This window comes from Lynx canadensis, chromosome D3 (genome assembly GCF_007474595.2).
Source record: "Lynx canadensis isolate LIC74 chromosome D3, mLynCan4.pri.v2, whole genome shotgun sequence".
Classification (NCBI taxonomy): domain Eukaryota; kingdom Metazoa; phylum Chordata; class Mammalia; order Carnivora; family Felidae; genus Lynx; species Lynx canadensis.
In genome coordinates this window covers 20,894,194-20,913,019 of record NC_044314.2, presented here as the reverse complement: position 1 = coordinate 20,913,019, position 18,826 = coordinate 20,894,194, and the positions used below count along the sequence as shown (strand labels likewise).

Here is an 18,826-nt window from a genome sequence, read left to right as displayed (position 1 = left end):
AAATCCAACAGGAAAACATTGTGTTTTATGGTACCCTGAAAACAAGATGGCATCACCTTACTGGCCCCATAGTTAAAACAATTGTTTTAAATAATTTATGGCTTCAAAATCAGTGCCAGTTTCCATGTCTTGGCTGGAAGAGGCTAAATTAGTATGACGCAGGGCTGCATCTTACATTTGATGAGCTGTGATAGGAAGGCCACAGGGTCAACTCTCCATCACTTGAGCGTAATGACAACCCTCATCCTTGTTGGATCCTGAGCTGCCTGGCCCAGAGAGGGTTTACATTTTTACGATATGGAATGTTGCAGAGCTGCTTATAGACAAGCTAGAAATATGGAATAGAATGAAATTAACTGTGCCTTTCTGCTGAAGCCGTGTTGGGACTCCAAGGCTCAGCTCAGAATTATGACTTCAGAGGAGTTCCATATCAGACACAATCACTATCTTCTCTCTCCTTGCAGGAGAGTCTTGTGCATACTTCTAGCATAACACAGCACAGTCTTTGGTAATGGTTTGCTTTCCATTTCTCCTGCTAGATTATGAGCTATTCCAAGGCCTCGTGCCATCATACAGGAGTGGCAGACAGTCTGGAATATAGTAGGCATGCAGTCATGTTTATTGAAAGAATACAGATAGGAAGATAGGAAAGAAGGATGGACTACTTTGTGGATTATAGGAGTGGTTTTTTGCATTATTCAGGCTACCACTCATCACCAGGAAGTATGATGCAAATGAATTTTAAATGAAGATTTAACTGTAACAAAATTCTTCAAGAAACCACATGGAAAAATCAGTCCCATTATTTAGGGACAGGACTGATTTGGGTGAAATAGATTGCACTAGACTAAGCACCCACCATGAAACTGCCAAAAACCAGTGTCATGAAAAATCTTCAAGGGTGCTTTGCTCTGACATTAAAATTAGCTGCATGATTTTGGGCAGTTACTGCACTCACTCTCCATGCCTCAGTTTCCTCATCCACAAAATGGGAAGACTCATGGTACCTGATAGAATTGCTATAAGAACTAAATCACAGAATGTATGTATGAAGCACTTAGGACAGTGCCTGGCACGTAGCAAGAGAAGGAAATAAATGTCATTTATCATTATCTGTGTATGCGTCATCAGTGGGCAAAGAGTTGAGGACCAATGGAAGTGTTTTATTGGACTCTAATTTGGCAATTCTCTCTAGGGTTTTTTTTTTTTTTTTTTTTTTTTTTTTAACCAAGATTATAGTTTAAGAGACAGCTTCCTTATTTCGTTTCCTTTCAGCTGTATATAAGGACTCCCTTCCTTAAGAATTACCATTCTTCACCTCTCAGGGATCTCCCCATGTGCTAGAGCTACATTCTTCCCCTTTTTCTTTTTCAGTGAATTGGTTGCTTGTTTCTGTGAATGGACAACTCAGCATTTGAAATGCATGAAGATGCCACGCAGAATACTTTGCCTGCGGGGAAGATGAACACCATCTTCAGAATGGTAAAGTGAAGATTTATATCCTGAGATTAGCTCACCGCCAACCTTTATGCGGACCTTAGGAAAGAATCCCTCTTTAGACCAGCTTTCCTCAAGTAACCCTCTTTGGAAAGGTTACATCTCCTGCTCTGAGCATTTCTTGATTTGCTTTCTCTCATAAACTCTTAGCTCACAGCTGTATTAGCTCTGTAACGGTCCAGGCCTCCATAAAGAGTTGTTTATGGTGCAGTATAATGTCGTGATACAATGTTAAACTGGATATGTTGATACATGGTTATGCTATGTAAAGTGTATCATTTAAGAATGTTGATGTACTCACATCTATGTCAGAGTTGCTAGTAATCAAAGATATGCCTGCTCAGAGAAGAAGGAATTCAGAGAACAGTGGACAGGAGACCATCAGTACCTACGAATGCCATTGTAGTGGTCAGAGGAGTGAGGGCAAATTGATCCAAATGTTAGGGTATGTGTTCTCTTCACAGCTTTCAGTAATGTGGATTTTAACTCACAGAAATGATACTGTTGGCTTTAGCATATATTTGTGATGTGAAACCAGGAAGTAGTAACATGGAAATGCATGGAAATATTGTGCTCAGACTTGGTAGATGGGTTAGTGGCTCATACTGGTAATACACTGAAGGAAGGGGTTTAATGAAGCTATTTAAATGAAGGAGGGGGGGACAAAGAGGCTGAGACTTCTCAGACCTGTTTACTAGTATGTTACTTTTCTCATGCTTATTACCTGTACATGTAAATGCATATGTACATTCTGGAACTAAAAAGTTCACAGAAAATAGTCTTTATAACATCTTTAATTTTCAGGTGAAGAACCTGGTAAATAGGGACTAATTGGCTGTGCTGGAATACATTTGATATACAAACTTAACTGGCTACTTGCTTTCCTAGGAATTTATTCTGTGCCTCGGGTTTTCATATGTTTAGTTTTTTTCTTGTTTATTTGGTGTCAGCAAGGTATATGGGATGTGTGTGTGTGTGTGTGTGTGTGTGTGTGTGTGTGTGTTTATTTATAACATGTATTATTTTACTGAGTATATTTATTCCACACATGCATTTTTTTTAAATAAAAGAAAAAAATAAACCAAATTAAGAAAGGAGGCAATATTTTTAATGCATCAAGAGTAGAGAATAATGGCTTCATAATTTCTCTTAGGAAAAGAAGAGGCAGTGGTCATTGATGAATATTTTCCTGGTATGTCTCTTGGCCTGTACCATCACCACCGCAGTAGGAGTACTGATACTTTCCTTGGTTTATACTCAGAACTCTCAGCCACATTCAGAAGTTCATTTAGTACTCGAAGCCTGGCCTCTGCAAACAACTCCTATAGTGCAAAAGGCTGTGGATCCAAAATTCCAGTTTCTTAACCATTTACCTAAGTCCAAGGTATGAATCATACATTTAGGAAAAAGAATCCTCTATTGTAAAGGGGATTTCAAAACAGAGTTTCCTAAGCTTTGTGCCCTCCTCATTGGAAGGAACCAGTGGGGGGCCGTCTAGCTGAGGGGAGGTGGGCAGCAAGAAGCATAGGAGTTGGGTTGATGGGCTCGAGGCAGAGAATTTTTGTGGTAGATACAGCTCTATGTCGGGCGGGAGGGGAGAACTGCAGATAGACACATGCGAAGCTTCGATTCTCTCGTCAAGACAGGTGTTCTTTTCATGTCTCACAGGGACTAGACTGACAGCCCTGGAAGCCACTGCTGTCATCCCCCAAGTCTTGCAGACCCATTCTTCCTCTTCCCTTCTGGGGCTCCAGGATTTGCCTCACCACCACTGCCTTTTCTGTTTTGCCTCCCTCTTACTCTGTACACCACAGAGGCCTCGCGTTCCTTGGGAGATGGCCTCCGTGTTGATGGCTGTTTGCTCGTGCCTTTTCAGGTGTTTGAATTCCCCGGTGGTGCAATCCAGTGGGCCCGGTATAGGAACGATGTCAAAGACTATCTCAGCATCGAAGAAGAGGCTTTCGGCAGCAGCTTGAACAGTCAGAGATCACACATGACTCTGGGGACCCTGAGGATAAAAAGCAATGGCCTCCGGGCCCCTCACTGGCACTTCAATGCTAACGAACACGGCTATCTTGCACAGGTACAACCAGCTTGCCGGGCATGCTGCACCTGAGTATTTAAGCTCTCTGTCCTCAAGCTATTATTTTCGTTGTTGCAGAGGCTTCTTAACTCCGTGACAGACGGCATCCAGGCTTTGGCTGTGTGTTCAGTTAGATCACTTAGCAGTGCCTTCAAGCATTAACCTGTTTGTTGTAATTATTCTTGGCATCACTTTGAACTTTTCTTCAGTATCCAATCACTTTTCATCTGCTGTTGTTAAAATGAGATCACTGTTCCATCCTTTGAGCCAAAGCTAAAACTGGTAGCTCTGATCTAATGATCAAAGAGACGGCAGCTTTCCTCTAAAGAAAAAAGCGGATTGCTGATTTTCAGCCTGGAGTCCCTAAGATCAGGCCAATTGGATGTCCTTTTGTGGTTCACACTTTGTAGAATTGTCTGGAAGTCAAGTGAGATAGAGCTGGAGGTAAAATGTGTGTTCTCCCTTGAATTGCAAATAATTCATGAATTCTGAAACGTGTGTATTATTGCATTCTGTATTCCAAACACCGGGGAAACTGTAGTGACTAAGTGCTCATGGCACTTTCAGAGTTTGGTCCTGCCCTGCTGATCTTCTTAATAGATCAGACAGTCTTACGGGACACATTTCCGTTGTTCATGAAACTCATTTTTTATACTTGATAATTCATTCAGATTTAGAATTTATAACAGAAAGAGAGATTAGAGTTGCATCTGAGACCAAACACTTCTTTTAAAAAGAAAAAAAAAATTTTTAATGTCTATTTATTTTTGAGAAACAGAGAGTGTCAGTGGCAGAGGGGCAGAGAGAGGGAGACACAGAATCTGAAGCAGGCTCCAGGTTCCAAACTCTCAGCACAGAGCCTGACGCGGGGCTCGAACCCACGAACTGCAAGATTATGACCTGAGACAAAGTTGGACGCTTAACCGACTGAGCCACCCAGGTGCCCCTGAGATCAAACACTTCTCACTTCTTATGAGAGAACAGAGGCTCAGATAGATTAAGTTTTCTGAAGATAAACTGTAGTTATTGGCTGGCCTGGGACAAGATCCACGTCTTCTGACTTCTTGTCTTTTTTCCACACATCCCAAATATGTAAAAGAGAACAGTCTCCAAAAGGCTAGCTTCCATGGCTTTGGCTGAGTAGTGGCAGAGTGGTAGGAGGAAGGAGAGGCAGATAGATGCAAGGGGACCCTTAAAAACAAACCCCAAGCTAGGGAGATTAATGTGGAACATGTTCTGGTGAATAACAGGCCTGGACTCCAGCTCAGTCTGGGGCTGCTGTTCTGGAAGCCCAGAGAAAGTTTATAATCTGAGCTTCTACCTGTGGGCTAGAAGGTGGCCAAAAGGTACAAACTTCCAGTTATAAAATTAGTAAATCACGGGATGTAATATATAGTATGGTGACTGTAGTTAATAACACTGTATTGTAAATTTGGAAGTTGCTTAGAGAGTAGATCTTAAAAGTTCCCATCATAAGATGAAAGTCTAATGAGGGTGATGGATGTTACAACTAGCCTGGTGGTGATCATTTCACAATATCTATAAGTATCAAATCTTTATGTTGTGTACCTGAAACTAATAAAATGTAAGTCAATTATATCTTAATTACAAAAATACAAAAAGAATTCAACTCCATAGGAAATAAGTTTGGGCTAGAATATTGTTTAGGTCCCAGGAAAATGGTAGGACCAATCACTCACATGGTAAGGAACCAGTCAGTAGGATGTGAAGGAAGTCCCTCTACTGTGTAGCCACCCATGGAAGTTGCTTTTGTTTCTGAGTATTTTCACAAAAACCTTGGGAGGAGTGGCCCTGAGAGGAGCTGTGCAGCGGGGTGGCCAGTGTGCATGGCCCTGTGGTGTGTGTCCCATCGGCCACTGTGCTGTCTCTGCACCTGGAGTAGTTGGTTCCGTGATGTGACTAGATACACGCTTCTACTATTCTCCACCTGTAGACCTGGAGAGAGCTCTTTAGAGGTTCACCTTTCCCCCACATCTTTAATACCCGTCTGGAACATGTTGTACATGTCTGTGCAGACACAGTAAAGACTGCTTGTGGATGCTTCCCTAATGACCAGGAGTTTCTGGTAAAACTCTGGAAGAAATAATGTTACCTTCTCTACTTACTTGGCAACATAATGCTGGGGAAATGATTAGAGAATGAGAAAAAGGATTTTGTGTAAGTGGAATCGAAGTATGGTGTCATATGGATTAAGAGTGTAGACTTCTGCCCCCACCCCCAGCCTCTGGCAACTATCACTCTAGTCTCTTCTTCTAGATATCTTGGCTAGATAATTAAGTTTTAGGGATCTTCTTTACAACATTGTGCCTGTCAGTAACAGTACTGTATTGAGCACTTAAAAACTTAAGAGGGTAGGTCTCACGTTAAGTGTTCTTACCACAATTTAAAGAAGTGTAGACTTTGGAGCTGGACTGCTTACGTCTTAATCCCAGCTTTGCCATCGACTGGCTGAGGAACCTTGGGGAAATTGTACATTCTGTCCAGATTCAGTTTCTCATCTATAAAGTGAGAATAATAATGGTATTTGCTTTATAGGGTTGATACAAGGAACAATGGAGGTAAGCCAGATAAAGTGCTGAGAAGAATATCCGGACACACAGTAAAAGCACTGTGTTATTGCTATCAGTATTATTGTTAAAATTGTATATAGACCTTTTATCTAGAAAATTCACTTGCATCCATATGCATAATGTACATGCATGTCACTGTGACCACTTGTGAACATCCATGTGCTTGGAAGTCTTTTCAAACTCTGAAGCATGAACTTAGAACTCCCAATTCTCAATGGGGGCGATATTACCCCCAAGGGGGCAAAAGCTGGTCCTTGGAAGGTAAAAAAAACTTACTCTTTTTATGTACAAAGCACAAATATGTGTATACCACATACGCAGTATGTACGTACAGTTTACAGATTTACTGCATCTGTAGTGTTAAAATTTCATGGGGTCATAGGGTGGTAATTGATTAGTAAAAGAAGACTATAATGTGATCTGATAAGAGAGGTCATGAAAAAAGTTTGAGAGACTTTCCTCTAAAGTGATGTTGCATGTACTTTCTGTTTATGTTTCAGGGGACGGCGTGGATTGGGGTGGTTGACGATGGTGGTGTAGTTACCACGTACAATGTTACAGCTGGCCAAGTGATCTTCTTCCCTCAGAATACTCTGCACTGGATAAAGAATGTGGGGGACGAAGACTGCTTTTTCTTGCTCTTCTTTTCCACACATGATGAACTTCAGACGCTGGATGTTGATGATGTGTTTTTTTCGATGCCTGAAGACATTGCTTCCAGGTCACTTAAGGTCTGTACCACTGCTGGAAACAAATCCCTGCACGAGGGTATGCCTTACATAGGCACAAAGAAAGCAGGAGTACTTGTGTTTCTAGGGTGGCAGTCAGTAGGGTAGGAGTTGGCTAATAGACTCAAGAGCATAACTTGAGTTCCTGCTAAAGACATAAAACGTGTTGAAGTTGAGTTACCTTTTACTTTCCTTTATGAAGGACTTCTGTAGGAAACTATACTGAATTGGCCAAATAGTTTTGATAGCATTAATAAAAATTACTATAATTTACATCCCTGAAAAGCTATAAGCTCCTCCAGGGAAAAGTTGGCTACGGATGATGTAATTGTGTTTTCCTAACCTAATGCAGAGAAGCCCATAGTTTTCCTGAAGGGAAGCTACTTTTGGTCTCTCTAAATAGTTACATGATCATGGAGGGACTGTGCATCCTGCTGAGTGTAGAGGGAGAGGGCCAGATGTAGATGCTGACAATACAAATGGGTGATCAGAAGAACTGGCGATGGCCTGTGAGTGGCAACTGGAAGGGGTTCTGTGGTAAATTTAGAAGTCTGTCTAGTGAGGGTTTGAGATTTATCTCACAGTAGATCCTGGATCTGATGTTATAGGGAGAAGTGGAAAAAAATGAGTTATTAGGAGAGTATTGGTAAGTATGAGTACCAGAGTATATTTTTGTAGGAGTTATAAGGATTATAAAACACCAACACACACACAAAACAAAACAAAACAAAACAAAAAAAAAAACCACCAACACATTTAAAGCCAAAGTGCCTTGAAAACTCAGAAGATTTTCATAAATATCACAAGCCTTAGGTGAATTGAGGTCATGGGCCACTGAAAACCACACTTGTGCTGATGCTACCCTATCCTCGGCTACCCACCCTTCTATTACTAAAATTTGTAGAATGTTTCACCAATATCTTACATGATTTTTTTATGTGTTTCAGCCTGAAGGTGGAATTAATTTCATTAGAACATTCCATAAGCAAAAAGAGGATCAGGGGGTCAACCTTCCTCCCAACTTGGCAGAACTGGTTATAAATCCTAGTTATGTCCAGTCTCCAGATAGTCTTGTGTGGAAATATTTTTATGACCTTAAAGGTATAGTATGTTATTTTGTGAAGCCTTTTCAGTTAACGGTTTATATATGTGATTATATAGGTGTATTGGATATAGCATGCTTTTATTTTACACTTGGTCACAGTCAAGAGGAGTTTGAAAAAACACATTTCTCTACAGAGTAGGAAATGAGAGAAAAGGATTGGAAGCAAAAGAGAATGTCATACAAGACTTCGAAGTGTGAGGGGTGTATGTTGGGGCTGGAGGTGTCTCGGGAGAAGAGGCTGACAAGAGAGGAAGGGGTCTAAGAATGCAGGTTTTAGAAACCACAACAATGAGTCTATACTTTATCTTGGTGGAAAAGAGGAGGAATTAGAGATTTTAAATAGGACTATTTTAAATAGTTTAAAATCTATTTAAATAGATTTTAAATACAATTAGGTTTTGTATTTATTTTTTATTTTTATTTCATTGAGATCAAAACTCGGATGCTCAACTGACTGAGCCACCCCAGGCAACCCTTGTATTTAGTTTTTAGAATTATTTTGTTTATTTCATTGAAGTTAATTGACATAAAACATGATATTAGTTTCAGGTCTTCCACATAATGACTCGGTATCATTGAGAAATGATCACTACATGAATCTAGTTAACCTCAGTCACCATACATAGTTACAGAATTCTTTTTATTGCAATGAGAACTTTTAAGATCTTAGCAACTTTCAAATATATAACATAGTATTATTAATTATAGTTGCCATACTGTATATAACATCCTCATGACTTATTTATTTTATGATTAGAAGTTTGTACCTTTTGACTCCTTTCACCCATTTTGCAGGCACCTTAGTTCCTGCCTCTGGCAACCACCAATCTGTTCTCTTTATCTATGAGCTTGTTTTTTGTTTTTAGAGTCCACCTATAAATGAGATCATATGGTATTTGTCTTTCTCTGTCTGACTTATTTTCCTTGACATGATGGCCTCAGGGTTCATCCATGTTGTCCCAAATGGCAAGATCTCATTCTTTTTTATGGCTAAATAATATTCCATTGTATATATGTACCACATCTTCTTTTATCCATTCATCCATTGATGGACTCTTAGGTTGTTTCCATATTTTGGCTATTGTAAATAATACTGTGGTGAATATGGGGATACAGATATCTTTTTGAGTTAGTGTTGGCTTTTTGAAGTGATGGTCAGTCTAGCTGAATTGTGGAGAATAGATTGGAAGGGACCAGGTAAGAGGCAGGGAGATGAGTCAGGAGGCTCTTGATGTCCCTCAGGTGAGGGAAGATGGTGGCCCACACTGTGACAGTTTTGAGGAGATAATTGTTATGAAGCAAGAGAATTTAAAGAGGTAGGGCTGATGGGACCTAGAGGGCGAGATAGAAATTGATATGTAGGATGACTGTCGAGTTCTTTAGCAAGGTCCCCTGAGTTGAACAGTCTGTTCAAAATTTCAGGAGAGCTTGGAAGGTAGGATAGTATCTGATGTATTAGGTATGTATCAGATCAATATCTTAGGGGCACATGGGGTCTGATGGTAACAATTCCTACCATGTTTTCTGTGGCTGTAGAAGAGCTTAAGTACCTTAGTGGGACTACATTTGACTCTCCTTCTGTAGTACCATTTTGAAGTATTTTATCTTTGTTTTTTCAACTTCATCTGACTCAGGCTCAAAAGAATATAGATTTCCAGGAGGAATAATACAACTGGCACAATACTGGAAAAATGCAAGTGAACTAAGCAGCCATGAACAAATTTTTAGTGAATTCCTGAATCAGGTAATTGAGAAAAATTTTTTTTAAATGTTTATTTATTTATTTTTGAGAGAGAGAGAGAACAAGAATATACAAGCCAGGGGAAGGACAGAGAGAAAGAGAGAGAGAGAGAATACCAAGCAGGCCCTGTGCTCTCAGTGAGCCCCAACACGAGGCTCAATGCCATGAACAGTGAGATCATGACCTGAGCACAAATCAAGAATCAGACACTTAACATACTGAGCGACCCAGGGGCCCTGAGAAAAAAAATTTTTGATGATGGATTAAATATGAAATTTAGATTGGATTCAGCCTTCTCTTGGAAAAAAGGAAGAAGAAACATCTAGTCAAACATTGGCTGATTTGATTAATGGAAACTATTAATTGAGGCCTCAATGTGGATTTGGGAGCTTAACTTCTCGGCATGGATGGTTACATTAATCAAAGGACTGGATGCTTGTGAGATTTCTCTTTGATTTGTTTTTAAATGCTCAACCCACTGCCTTGCATAGTGACCCACAAGTTCCCTGATTCTAATGCAGTCCCACCACTGCTGACCCTAAGTAAATCACAGCTAATCTACATTTCACTTTTGTCTCCTGCAAAAAAGGTGGGGGATAATACTGCCAACCTTATGAGATTGTGACATAATAAATGTAAAGGACATAAAAAATCCCGTGTTCAGAGTGAGGGCTGCATTTAGGATTAGTTATGATTATGTGAATGGTTAAGTTGCTGAGTAGGATATTTGCTGAATAACTGGATTTAATTCTTTTTTTCTTTTTCAAGCATCAAAATGCCCTCACTTTGAGTACACTCAGAATTTATAACAATGGATTACGACAGCCACATTTTCATTTTAATGCAAATGAAATGGGATATGTAATAAGTGGATGTGCTAAGGTAATTTCACTGCGAACACTTTTTCGAACTTTCCTTTTGAGTTCAGAAAGAAGGAAACACGAGGTTTTTCTTTGGTTCAGTTGTTGGTAACATTGAAAGACTTGGTGCTAGCAGCTTTCTAGGCACAGTTTCCTCAGAAGATACCATGCAGGTCCTACTAGCTAGCTTCCAACTTTGACATTGGCGTGAGAAGAGGCTAAGAACATTCAGAAGTGATACAGAGGTTATTACTTATGGTGAAGGGTCTGGAACATTTTACATTCTCAGAGTTTTGCATTTTTAGGTAATGCAAGGTTTAACGTGCTGCCCTTTGGGGAATACAAAAGAGCTGTTTGCCTCTCAGTGTAATGTGAGTGGTGATGGCTGGGGAGGTGTGTGGAGCGTCACTAGGGCGGCCATGTAACCTTGTTTATGCAAGATCCTTCTGATGTACACTTATCTTGGTGAGACTGCTGACTCTTCAGAGAGTCTTGGTTTGGATGATCAATCACATGGTTACCATAAGGAAAGTCACAGTGAGTAGCGTGTTACAGTAGGGACTTAATGGCAGGGCTTCTATGCCAGCTTACGTGAGTCAGGTGGGCTTCTGGCTGTACCTGTCTCAATCCTGACAGAATGAACCAAACCAGACTGAAACACACTTATTATTTCATCCATAGCAAAAGTTTTATGTTTTTAGAGGTGAAGGCTTTAATAAACTGGAAATGGGCGTTGTAATCTCTCACAAATTGTATTTCAAGGATCAGATTTTATTTTTGGTGTTGTTATACGCTCACAGGTGTGCATTTGTGTGCTCCTTTAAATCAAATCTTTTTTTTTTTTTAATCTTTATTTATGAGAGAGAGAGAGAGAGAGAGAGAGAGAGAGAGGGAGAGAGAGAGAGAGAGAGAGCAGGGGAGGGGCAGAGAGAGAGGGAGACTCAGACTCTGAAGGAGGCTCCAGGCTCTGAACTGTCAGCACAGAGCCCGATGTGGGGCTCAAACTCATGGACCTTGAGATCATGACCTGAGCTGAAGTCAGACACTTAACCAGCTGGGCCACCCAGGCACCCCTGTGTGCTCCTTTAGTGTCTCTTTTAAGGAAGACTGTTAGGCTGCTGCTCTCCCAGAAGGATGAGTTTTCCCAACCAGGGAGGAAGAAGGGCATGAGGGGGGCAGTAGAACCCTGAAATGTAAATCCTCTGCCTAATTAGAGAAAGTAATTTATAACCTTTAATTAGAACATAGTGACCGGTGCTCTTTTTGCATGATGTTCCACAGTATTGAACTCACTAATGCATGTTGAGGAACATTTACTACAATAGAATATCTTTTGACTTCTGTGGGACTGTCTCAGAAACAGATTTTATGTGAGAGATGGCCTCCATTTTCTGCCATTTACCCTCACTAAGTAGTATTTTTATTCATCTGTTCTTCATTATTAATACTTCTCCTTTATGAATATTTGATTTTATTTGCTTAACTTCAACCCCGTTTTTTCCCTTCTCTTTAGGTTGGCGTTATTAACACTCAGGGTATCACAGAGTTTAATGTTCACATTGGAGATGTGGTATTTTTCCCCATGGGAACTCAGCATTACATTAAGAGCGCATGTGATGAGGATTTGCTTCTTATTCTTGCCTTCAGCACTGGAGACCAGGTGAGTTTAAGGCAGTTTAAGAGAGATTGCTGAGTGCCAATGATGTGCAGAATATCCTGCTTAACACAGTGTCTGGACCACAGGGGAGCCTCAGTAAATGTGAGCTGAATGAATGAATGAATGAATGAACTGGTAGAATCTGTGTGTCAAGAGAAGGAGAATCAAATAATCTCATTTGGTTATAAAGGGATCTAGTATTTCTAATAATTCTATGATTCTAGAATTTTCTCCTAATTCCCATGCTCTGAACCAACTTAGAAAAAAACACACATAGATACAGAGAGAGACAGAAACACACAGTGAGACAAACATAGAGGAACAAATCAAGAGAGGCTGACTGAGAAAGAGAGGTAGTGAAAGAGAGGAAAGAGAGTGAAAGAGGGAACAAGGACAGGTCGTCAGACCCAGCTGACTGGACAGCCAGGCCAGATAGGCAGAGATAATCAATCCAGTGGAGAGAGCCTGTGTCTGGCTGTAGAGCACGAGGACCACTTATTAGGCAGCAAAGTTCTCTGTCATGTGCTGCTGGAGCTCTGAGAAGCCCTTCTGTTACTAGTGCTTGCTCACAGGAAGACAAGGTCTTCCCTCATCAAAGGGAACTACCTTTTAGTAGGACAGACAGCCCTTCCAAAGGCGATGCCTCAGCACCTCCACCATCAGTCACACTTTCCGTTTTCTCAGAATTGAAAAGGTGAGCTCCCCATGCCAAGGGAAGACAGGCATACAGATGACCATTCACAGGAATTCATAGCTGTGGAAAGTTACAAAGCCAAGTATCCTGCTGTCTTGCAAGTGCCTTGATGGCTGTAAGATGTTTGTAGGAATCTTAGTACTTTGGCGCTGATGCATCTTGTTTTGGTTTCCACTGCCAGTTGCAAACCCTTGACATGGACGATTATCTCCAGGCCACAGCAGACCACATCCTGGCCCAGCTTTTTTTCAAGAAGCAAAGTGAGTTTAAGAAGATCCCCAAATTTGAGGAGGACCAGGCAATCAACCTGCCTTAGATTTGCTGATGAGTTCATATCTATCCTTCCTTCTTCATTTGTTATTGTTGTTTTTAAAGGACCACTTTGCTAATGAACCTAGAGCTCTGTACAGAGTAGAAATGGGAAAGCAGGTGCAAAACAGCCCTGTGGGCTAATTTAGCTTAGTGATTATAGGCTGTGTATGCTAAGGGTGCATTTCAGTATACTCTGCATAGATTGGCAGATCTATGGAGAAGATCCTAAATTAAATTAATCTATTTTTTTATGGATTTTTGTATGTGTGTATATATTTATTTATTTTCCTTGTGTTACTTAAATTTTAATACTCTAAATGAAAATCCATTTTTTTATGCCTATCAGTAAATCTTACTACACTGCATGTATTTTTGTCATTCATCACTGTGAAAGGAAGTCAGCCTGTGTATGTATATATTGAGGTGCTGGAACCCAGGTACCTCAAACTTTGTCTGGAGAGTTCTGTATAGAGCCCAACGCTGCTGATTCCTAACCCTTCTGTTGGTTTGAAGATACTTTTTATAATGGCAAAATTTTCAAGGGCTCACTCATTTGGTTGTATACTTACTGCATATTAGCCAAGAAAATATTCAGTGATAAAGTAATAATGAGTTCAGTACCTTCTTTAAATATATTGGATTTCATTAATCACATCATCAACTATTTACATCTGAGGAGTAGTCATCCCTATATTTGAGAAGCGTGTGGTTTATTTAGTCCATTGGCCATGCTGGCTATGTGTGGGGATTCAAGAACCATTTGTCATCACTTGGAAGCTGGTGGTCTCTAAGTTGGGGGTCATTGTCTTAAGTGGAAAAGAATTTGTTCAGATCTAACCTGTGCTGGTTTTTGTTTACAATTTATTTTAGCAGGTATTTAGTCCCTGCATTGTGCTTGGGTACAGCCATTAGTTCTGGGCTACCCTATATAAAATTCTCAAGTCAATATAGCTGATTTTAAATGCTTTTGACCATCACCCACCTTCAAATATTCCCTTGATACCTAATGGGATTTTTAGATATTTTAAGACATTTGTTCCCAGACTAAAAAGAATATATATGTTTCTTTCTCTCTTTGTCTCTGTTTCTATTTCTCTATCTTTCTGTCTGTCTGGATTGCTTGTTCTGTTGACTACAAGTACAGAATTCAGTGAGAATCAGAAATGGCTCACTTTTAGCATGAGGAAGTAGCCATCTACATAAAGTACCTAATCAGATAACAAAAGGCCTGTTATCGCTTAGAACTACTGTGTATTACCTTATTGCACTTTACTGGGTGATCCAGCCAAGATCAAAGCGTGGTAACAATGGGAGGTTTGTGATGGCGATGTTGTCTTGAAAAGACTTTATAGAGAATGGGTCTCCAGCCAGGTGGAGGAACATGGTTGAGAAGATTCAGAGAACAGCACCAGGCATTAGGTATATGGAAGAAGGATGTCCAGATAGAGAGGAAATAGTCAGAAAGGTAAACAGCAATGTGTGTAGACAGATTTTATCTGCAAATTTTGTTTTACTTGAGGAACTTTTTTTATATACTATAAACCAGCTCATAATCCATTTTCCTATGTCAGGAAGTATTATTTAATAAAGATTTTATGCATCTTTGTGTATTCTTTTGTCATTGTAATTTTTTGTTGTTGTTGTTGAATTAATTTTGTTTTGGTTTTATTTTTTTTATTTATTTTTTTTTTGTCAGAGTGAGTTTTATTTTTTTTTTAATATATGAAATTTATTGACAAATTGGTTTCCATACAACACCCAGTGCTCATCCCAAAAGGTGCCCTCCTCAATACCCATCACCCACCCTCCCCTCCCTCCCACCCCCCATCAACCCTCAGTTTGTTCTCAGTTTTTAAGAGTCTCTTATGCTTTGGCTCTCTCCCACTCTAACCTCTTTTTTTTTTTCCTTCCCCTCCCCCATACAGAGAAAGACAGATACCACATGGTGTCATTGTAATTTTGAATGAAATCTGTTCTTTATGGATTTATGTATTTGAAGCATTTTTGGATTCCCTGTATGCATCCTTGAAATATGACTTAGGAATCTAGTCCACTATGTATTTAAAAAAGAAAAATCTTAAAAATAAAGATAATGTAATGAGACAATTCAGTTGGAATATTGTTGGTATGTTATTTTATGGGGGGATGTGTTCTTCTATTTTGTTGCTCTCATTTCAGTCCTTCATCCCTCCTTGGGATGCTGATTTCTAGTTATGCCATTTTATTCTCTAGGGTAACTTAATCCATTTACACTCAAGTGCTTTTAGGCTTTTTGGTATATCAACTTTATTATCAAATCAGTAGATTAAAGAGTGAATTGCTAGATCAGACTGATTATTTGGCATCATTCGGGCAAACCCCAGACCTTTGAATACTTCTTTTAAAACCAAACTCACCTTTAACCATTTTATATATATAGTCTATTATAGACACAGTAGGTTCACTTGAAATGGTATGAATTGTTCTTAGCTGTTTTAAAAAATCTTTCAAAAGAACTTTCTTTTTAACAGCACTTTGAATAACTGAATAGAATGAATTATTTTGAATAGAGGAACTACAGGTTAGGTAAACAACCCCAAATGTTCCTTATTGCTTCTAAATAGTGAAAGGTAGTTATAAAAAGTTTCTTTGTTCATACTCTCACCCCTTCCCTATTGAAAAGCAATCAGGCTGCTTTTTATCACCCAACTGATTAAGGAAAAGGAAAATGGTTAAATGTTACTATACAACTTGATTTCCAATGAGTCTATTTTCTCAATGGTTGAAAATGATTCGGCAGTATAATATCATTGCTTTAAAAAACTATAAAAGGGGCACCTGAGTGGCTCATTTGGTGAAGCGTCTGACTCTTGATTTCGGCTCACGTCTTGATCTCACTCCTGGAGGGACTCTACCCGCTCTGCACTGACAGCACAGCACCTGCTTGGGATTCCGTTTCTCCTTTCTCTCTACCCCTCCTCTGCTCACATGCACACACGTGCACTCTCACTCTCAAAACAAATAATTAAATTTAAAAAAAAAAGGTAGAAAACTAAAAGAGATCTTTACATAGTTTGGATACTAACCCTTTATCAAATAGGTCATTTGCAAATACCTTCTCCCATTCGGTAGGTTGCCTTTTAGTTCTGTTGATTGTTTCCTTCTCTGTGCAGAAGCTTTTTATTTTGATGTAGTCCCAATAGTTTGTCTTTGCTTTTATTTCCCTTGCCTCCAGAGGGAAAACGTTGCTATGGCTGATGTCAGAAACATTACTGCTTGAGCTCTCGTCTAGGATTTGTATGGTTTCAGGTCTCACATTTAGGTCTTTAGTCTATTTTGAATTTACTTTTGTGTATGATGTAAAAAAGTAAATAGGTGATGGGGATTAAGGAGGGCACTTGTGACGAGCACTGGGTGATGGAATTGTTGAATCACTATACTGTACACACAACACTAATATAACACTGTAGGTAACTATACTGGAATTAAAAAAAAAACTAAAAAAGAAAGCCTCAGAATAAAAGCCATGGTGATTTTGTGCTATAATTAGAAGTTACAAGTGGTATCTCCTACATAGTCTGCACTCATGATAGTTTTATGAAACTGGTATGTTCATTTTGGATCACTCTTCCTTTGAAAAGAAGAGGAAGACACTTGAAAGTTCAGAAAAGAACAGGGATGGCTAAGGAGTTGGGCACCTGTATTCTTTATTGTATTTATGTTGGCACTGTTTGAGGAAAAGAAGTCATAAAGCTGGTAGAAGCCATGTATCATTTGGTCTCATTACTTTAGTTTGCAGAGATGGAAACTAAGTCCTGAGAAGGGTACTTCACCCACACTGCAACGAAGTCCAGAACTTTTGAGCCCCCCTACCCTTCATCCTGTGTAGTGTTTTTTTTTATTTTTTATGTTTTGGTTACTATCCTCAAATGTATGAAGGATTCCTCGACATGAAGCAGAACTTTATAGTAGAAAATATTACACCATCTACAAGCGGGAGAGGCGGCTTCTATTATCCACATATAGGCAGCCCCTGATGCCAGAACTTCTCCTATGTGGGCCTCCCTCCCACCCACCAGATGCCCAGCTTCCAGCTACTTCCATCAAGGAGGTGGTCAGAGCCTCCTGAGATCACAGGTCACTATCCTTATCTAGCCAAATGCTCACTGCTTGTGTTCTATTTTAAATTTTTATTAAGAAAAATTTAAAATTGTGATAGAATATACAAAAGGTGAAATTTACCATTTAGCCATTTTTAAGTGTAAAATTCAATGGCATTAAGTACATTCACATTGTTAAGCACCCATTATTACCATCTCCAGAACTTCGTCATCATCCCAAACAGCAACTGTCCCCATTAAATACTAACTCGGGGCGCCTGGGTGGCTCAGTCGGTTAGGCGTCTAACTTCAGCTTATGATTTTGTGGTTGGTGAGCCTGAGCCCTGCGTCGGGGCTCTGTGCTGACAGTGTGGAATCTGCTTGAGATTCTCTGATTCCTTGCTCTCTGCCCCTCCCCTGCTCACATTCTGTCTCTCTCTCTCTCAAATAAAAAAAAACATTTAAAAAAATTAAAAAATACTAACTCCGCTTTCCTCTCTCCCTCCAGCTCCAGTAACCTCTATTATCAGTCTATAAGAATTTGTCCATTCTAGGTGCCTCCTGTAGGTGGAATAATAAAATATTACTTAATGCTCATTTTTATGAGATTCTTGCTTATTTTAAAAAACTGTGCCTTTACTATGTGCTCAGCACTGTGGTAAGATATTGAAAATTAGTAATTTATGTGTTTCTTATTCAGTTATGTACTTCTCTTCCCTTCTGAACCCTTCCCTGGATAAAGTCAGCCCTTATCATGAGGATTCAAAGAATGTTTATTCATTCAGATTATATTCAGAAGTCCATAGTAACAGATATGAAAAAAGTTAGAGAAGCAAATCTATCTTAGTTCTGTTATTTCCAGAGAAGGCAAAATACAATCCCCTTGGTGATTCCCATTCCAGGATCTTAACCTTAGTCATTTGTTCTCAGATTTTTCAAGACTCTCATAAAATTTCTTTGCCCCTGCTTTTGGGGGGGGGTGGGGTGTGAGGCTTCATTCTAGTCTTTGAAGTTTAAACATCCAGATAAGACTGTTTTGATCTGTTTTTTTTTTTTTTTTGATAATATTAACAAGAAACCCCAAATGGCCTCGACAGGTGTCTTTCAGATCTCTTATCTTGGTTCAGTAATGCCCAACTTCATCCTGCTGCAATAAATCCATGATTATTATTTTAGCCTGATGTATTCAGACTTTTCCTTGGTTCAGAGGGCGGAGTAGCTCCAACTGAAAAGAAGTAAACTGTGGTGTGCAGGCTAAATGGTATTGTACCAGACTGGGTATTGTACCAGACTGGCAGTAGTGAGGGGGCCCTGGACTCACACAATGTCAGAAAGGGAATTAGCACACATCCAAAAGCCCACTTTGGATGTCAGGACAATGACAAGATTTAAAAAATCTAAATGATCACCCCCCCCAAAAATAGAAAGCAATTAGTAACCACCGCTGTTTTAGTTTGTTTTTGTCCCTCTTTTTGGGAA

The 18,826-nt window shown here is 39.6% G+C and overlaps 1 protein-coding gene across 1 annotated transcript; it reads left to right on the top strand.

Annotated features, from left to right (window-relative positions):
* Window positions 1–1,398: 1,398 nt before the first annotated feature.
* LOC115528433 lies at window positions 1,399–13,279 on the top strand. The gene is made up of 9 exons (XM_030336560.1): window positions 1,399–1,482; window positions 2,651–2,881; window positions 3,374–3,580; window positions 6,672–6,902; window positions 7,847–8,000; window positions 9,639–9,748; window positions 10,514–10,627; window positions 12,119–12,265; window positions 13,138–13,279. The coding sequence occupies exons 1-9, from the start codon at window positions 1,399–1,401 to the stop codon at window positions 13,270–13,272; spliced, it is 1,413 nt and encodes a 470-aa protein (XP_030192420.1). The 3' UTR covers window positions 13,273–13,279.
* The last annotated feature ends 5,547 nt before the right edge of the window (window positions 13,280–18,826 follow it).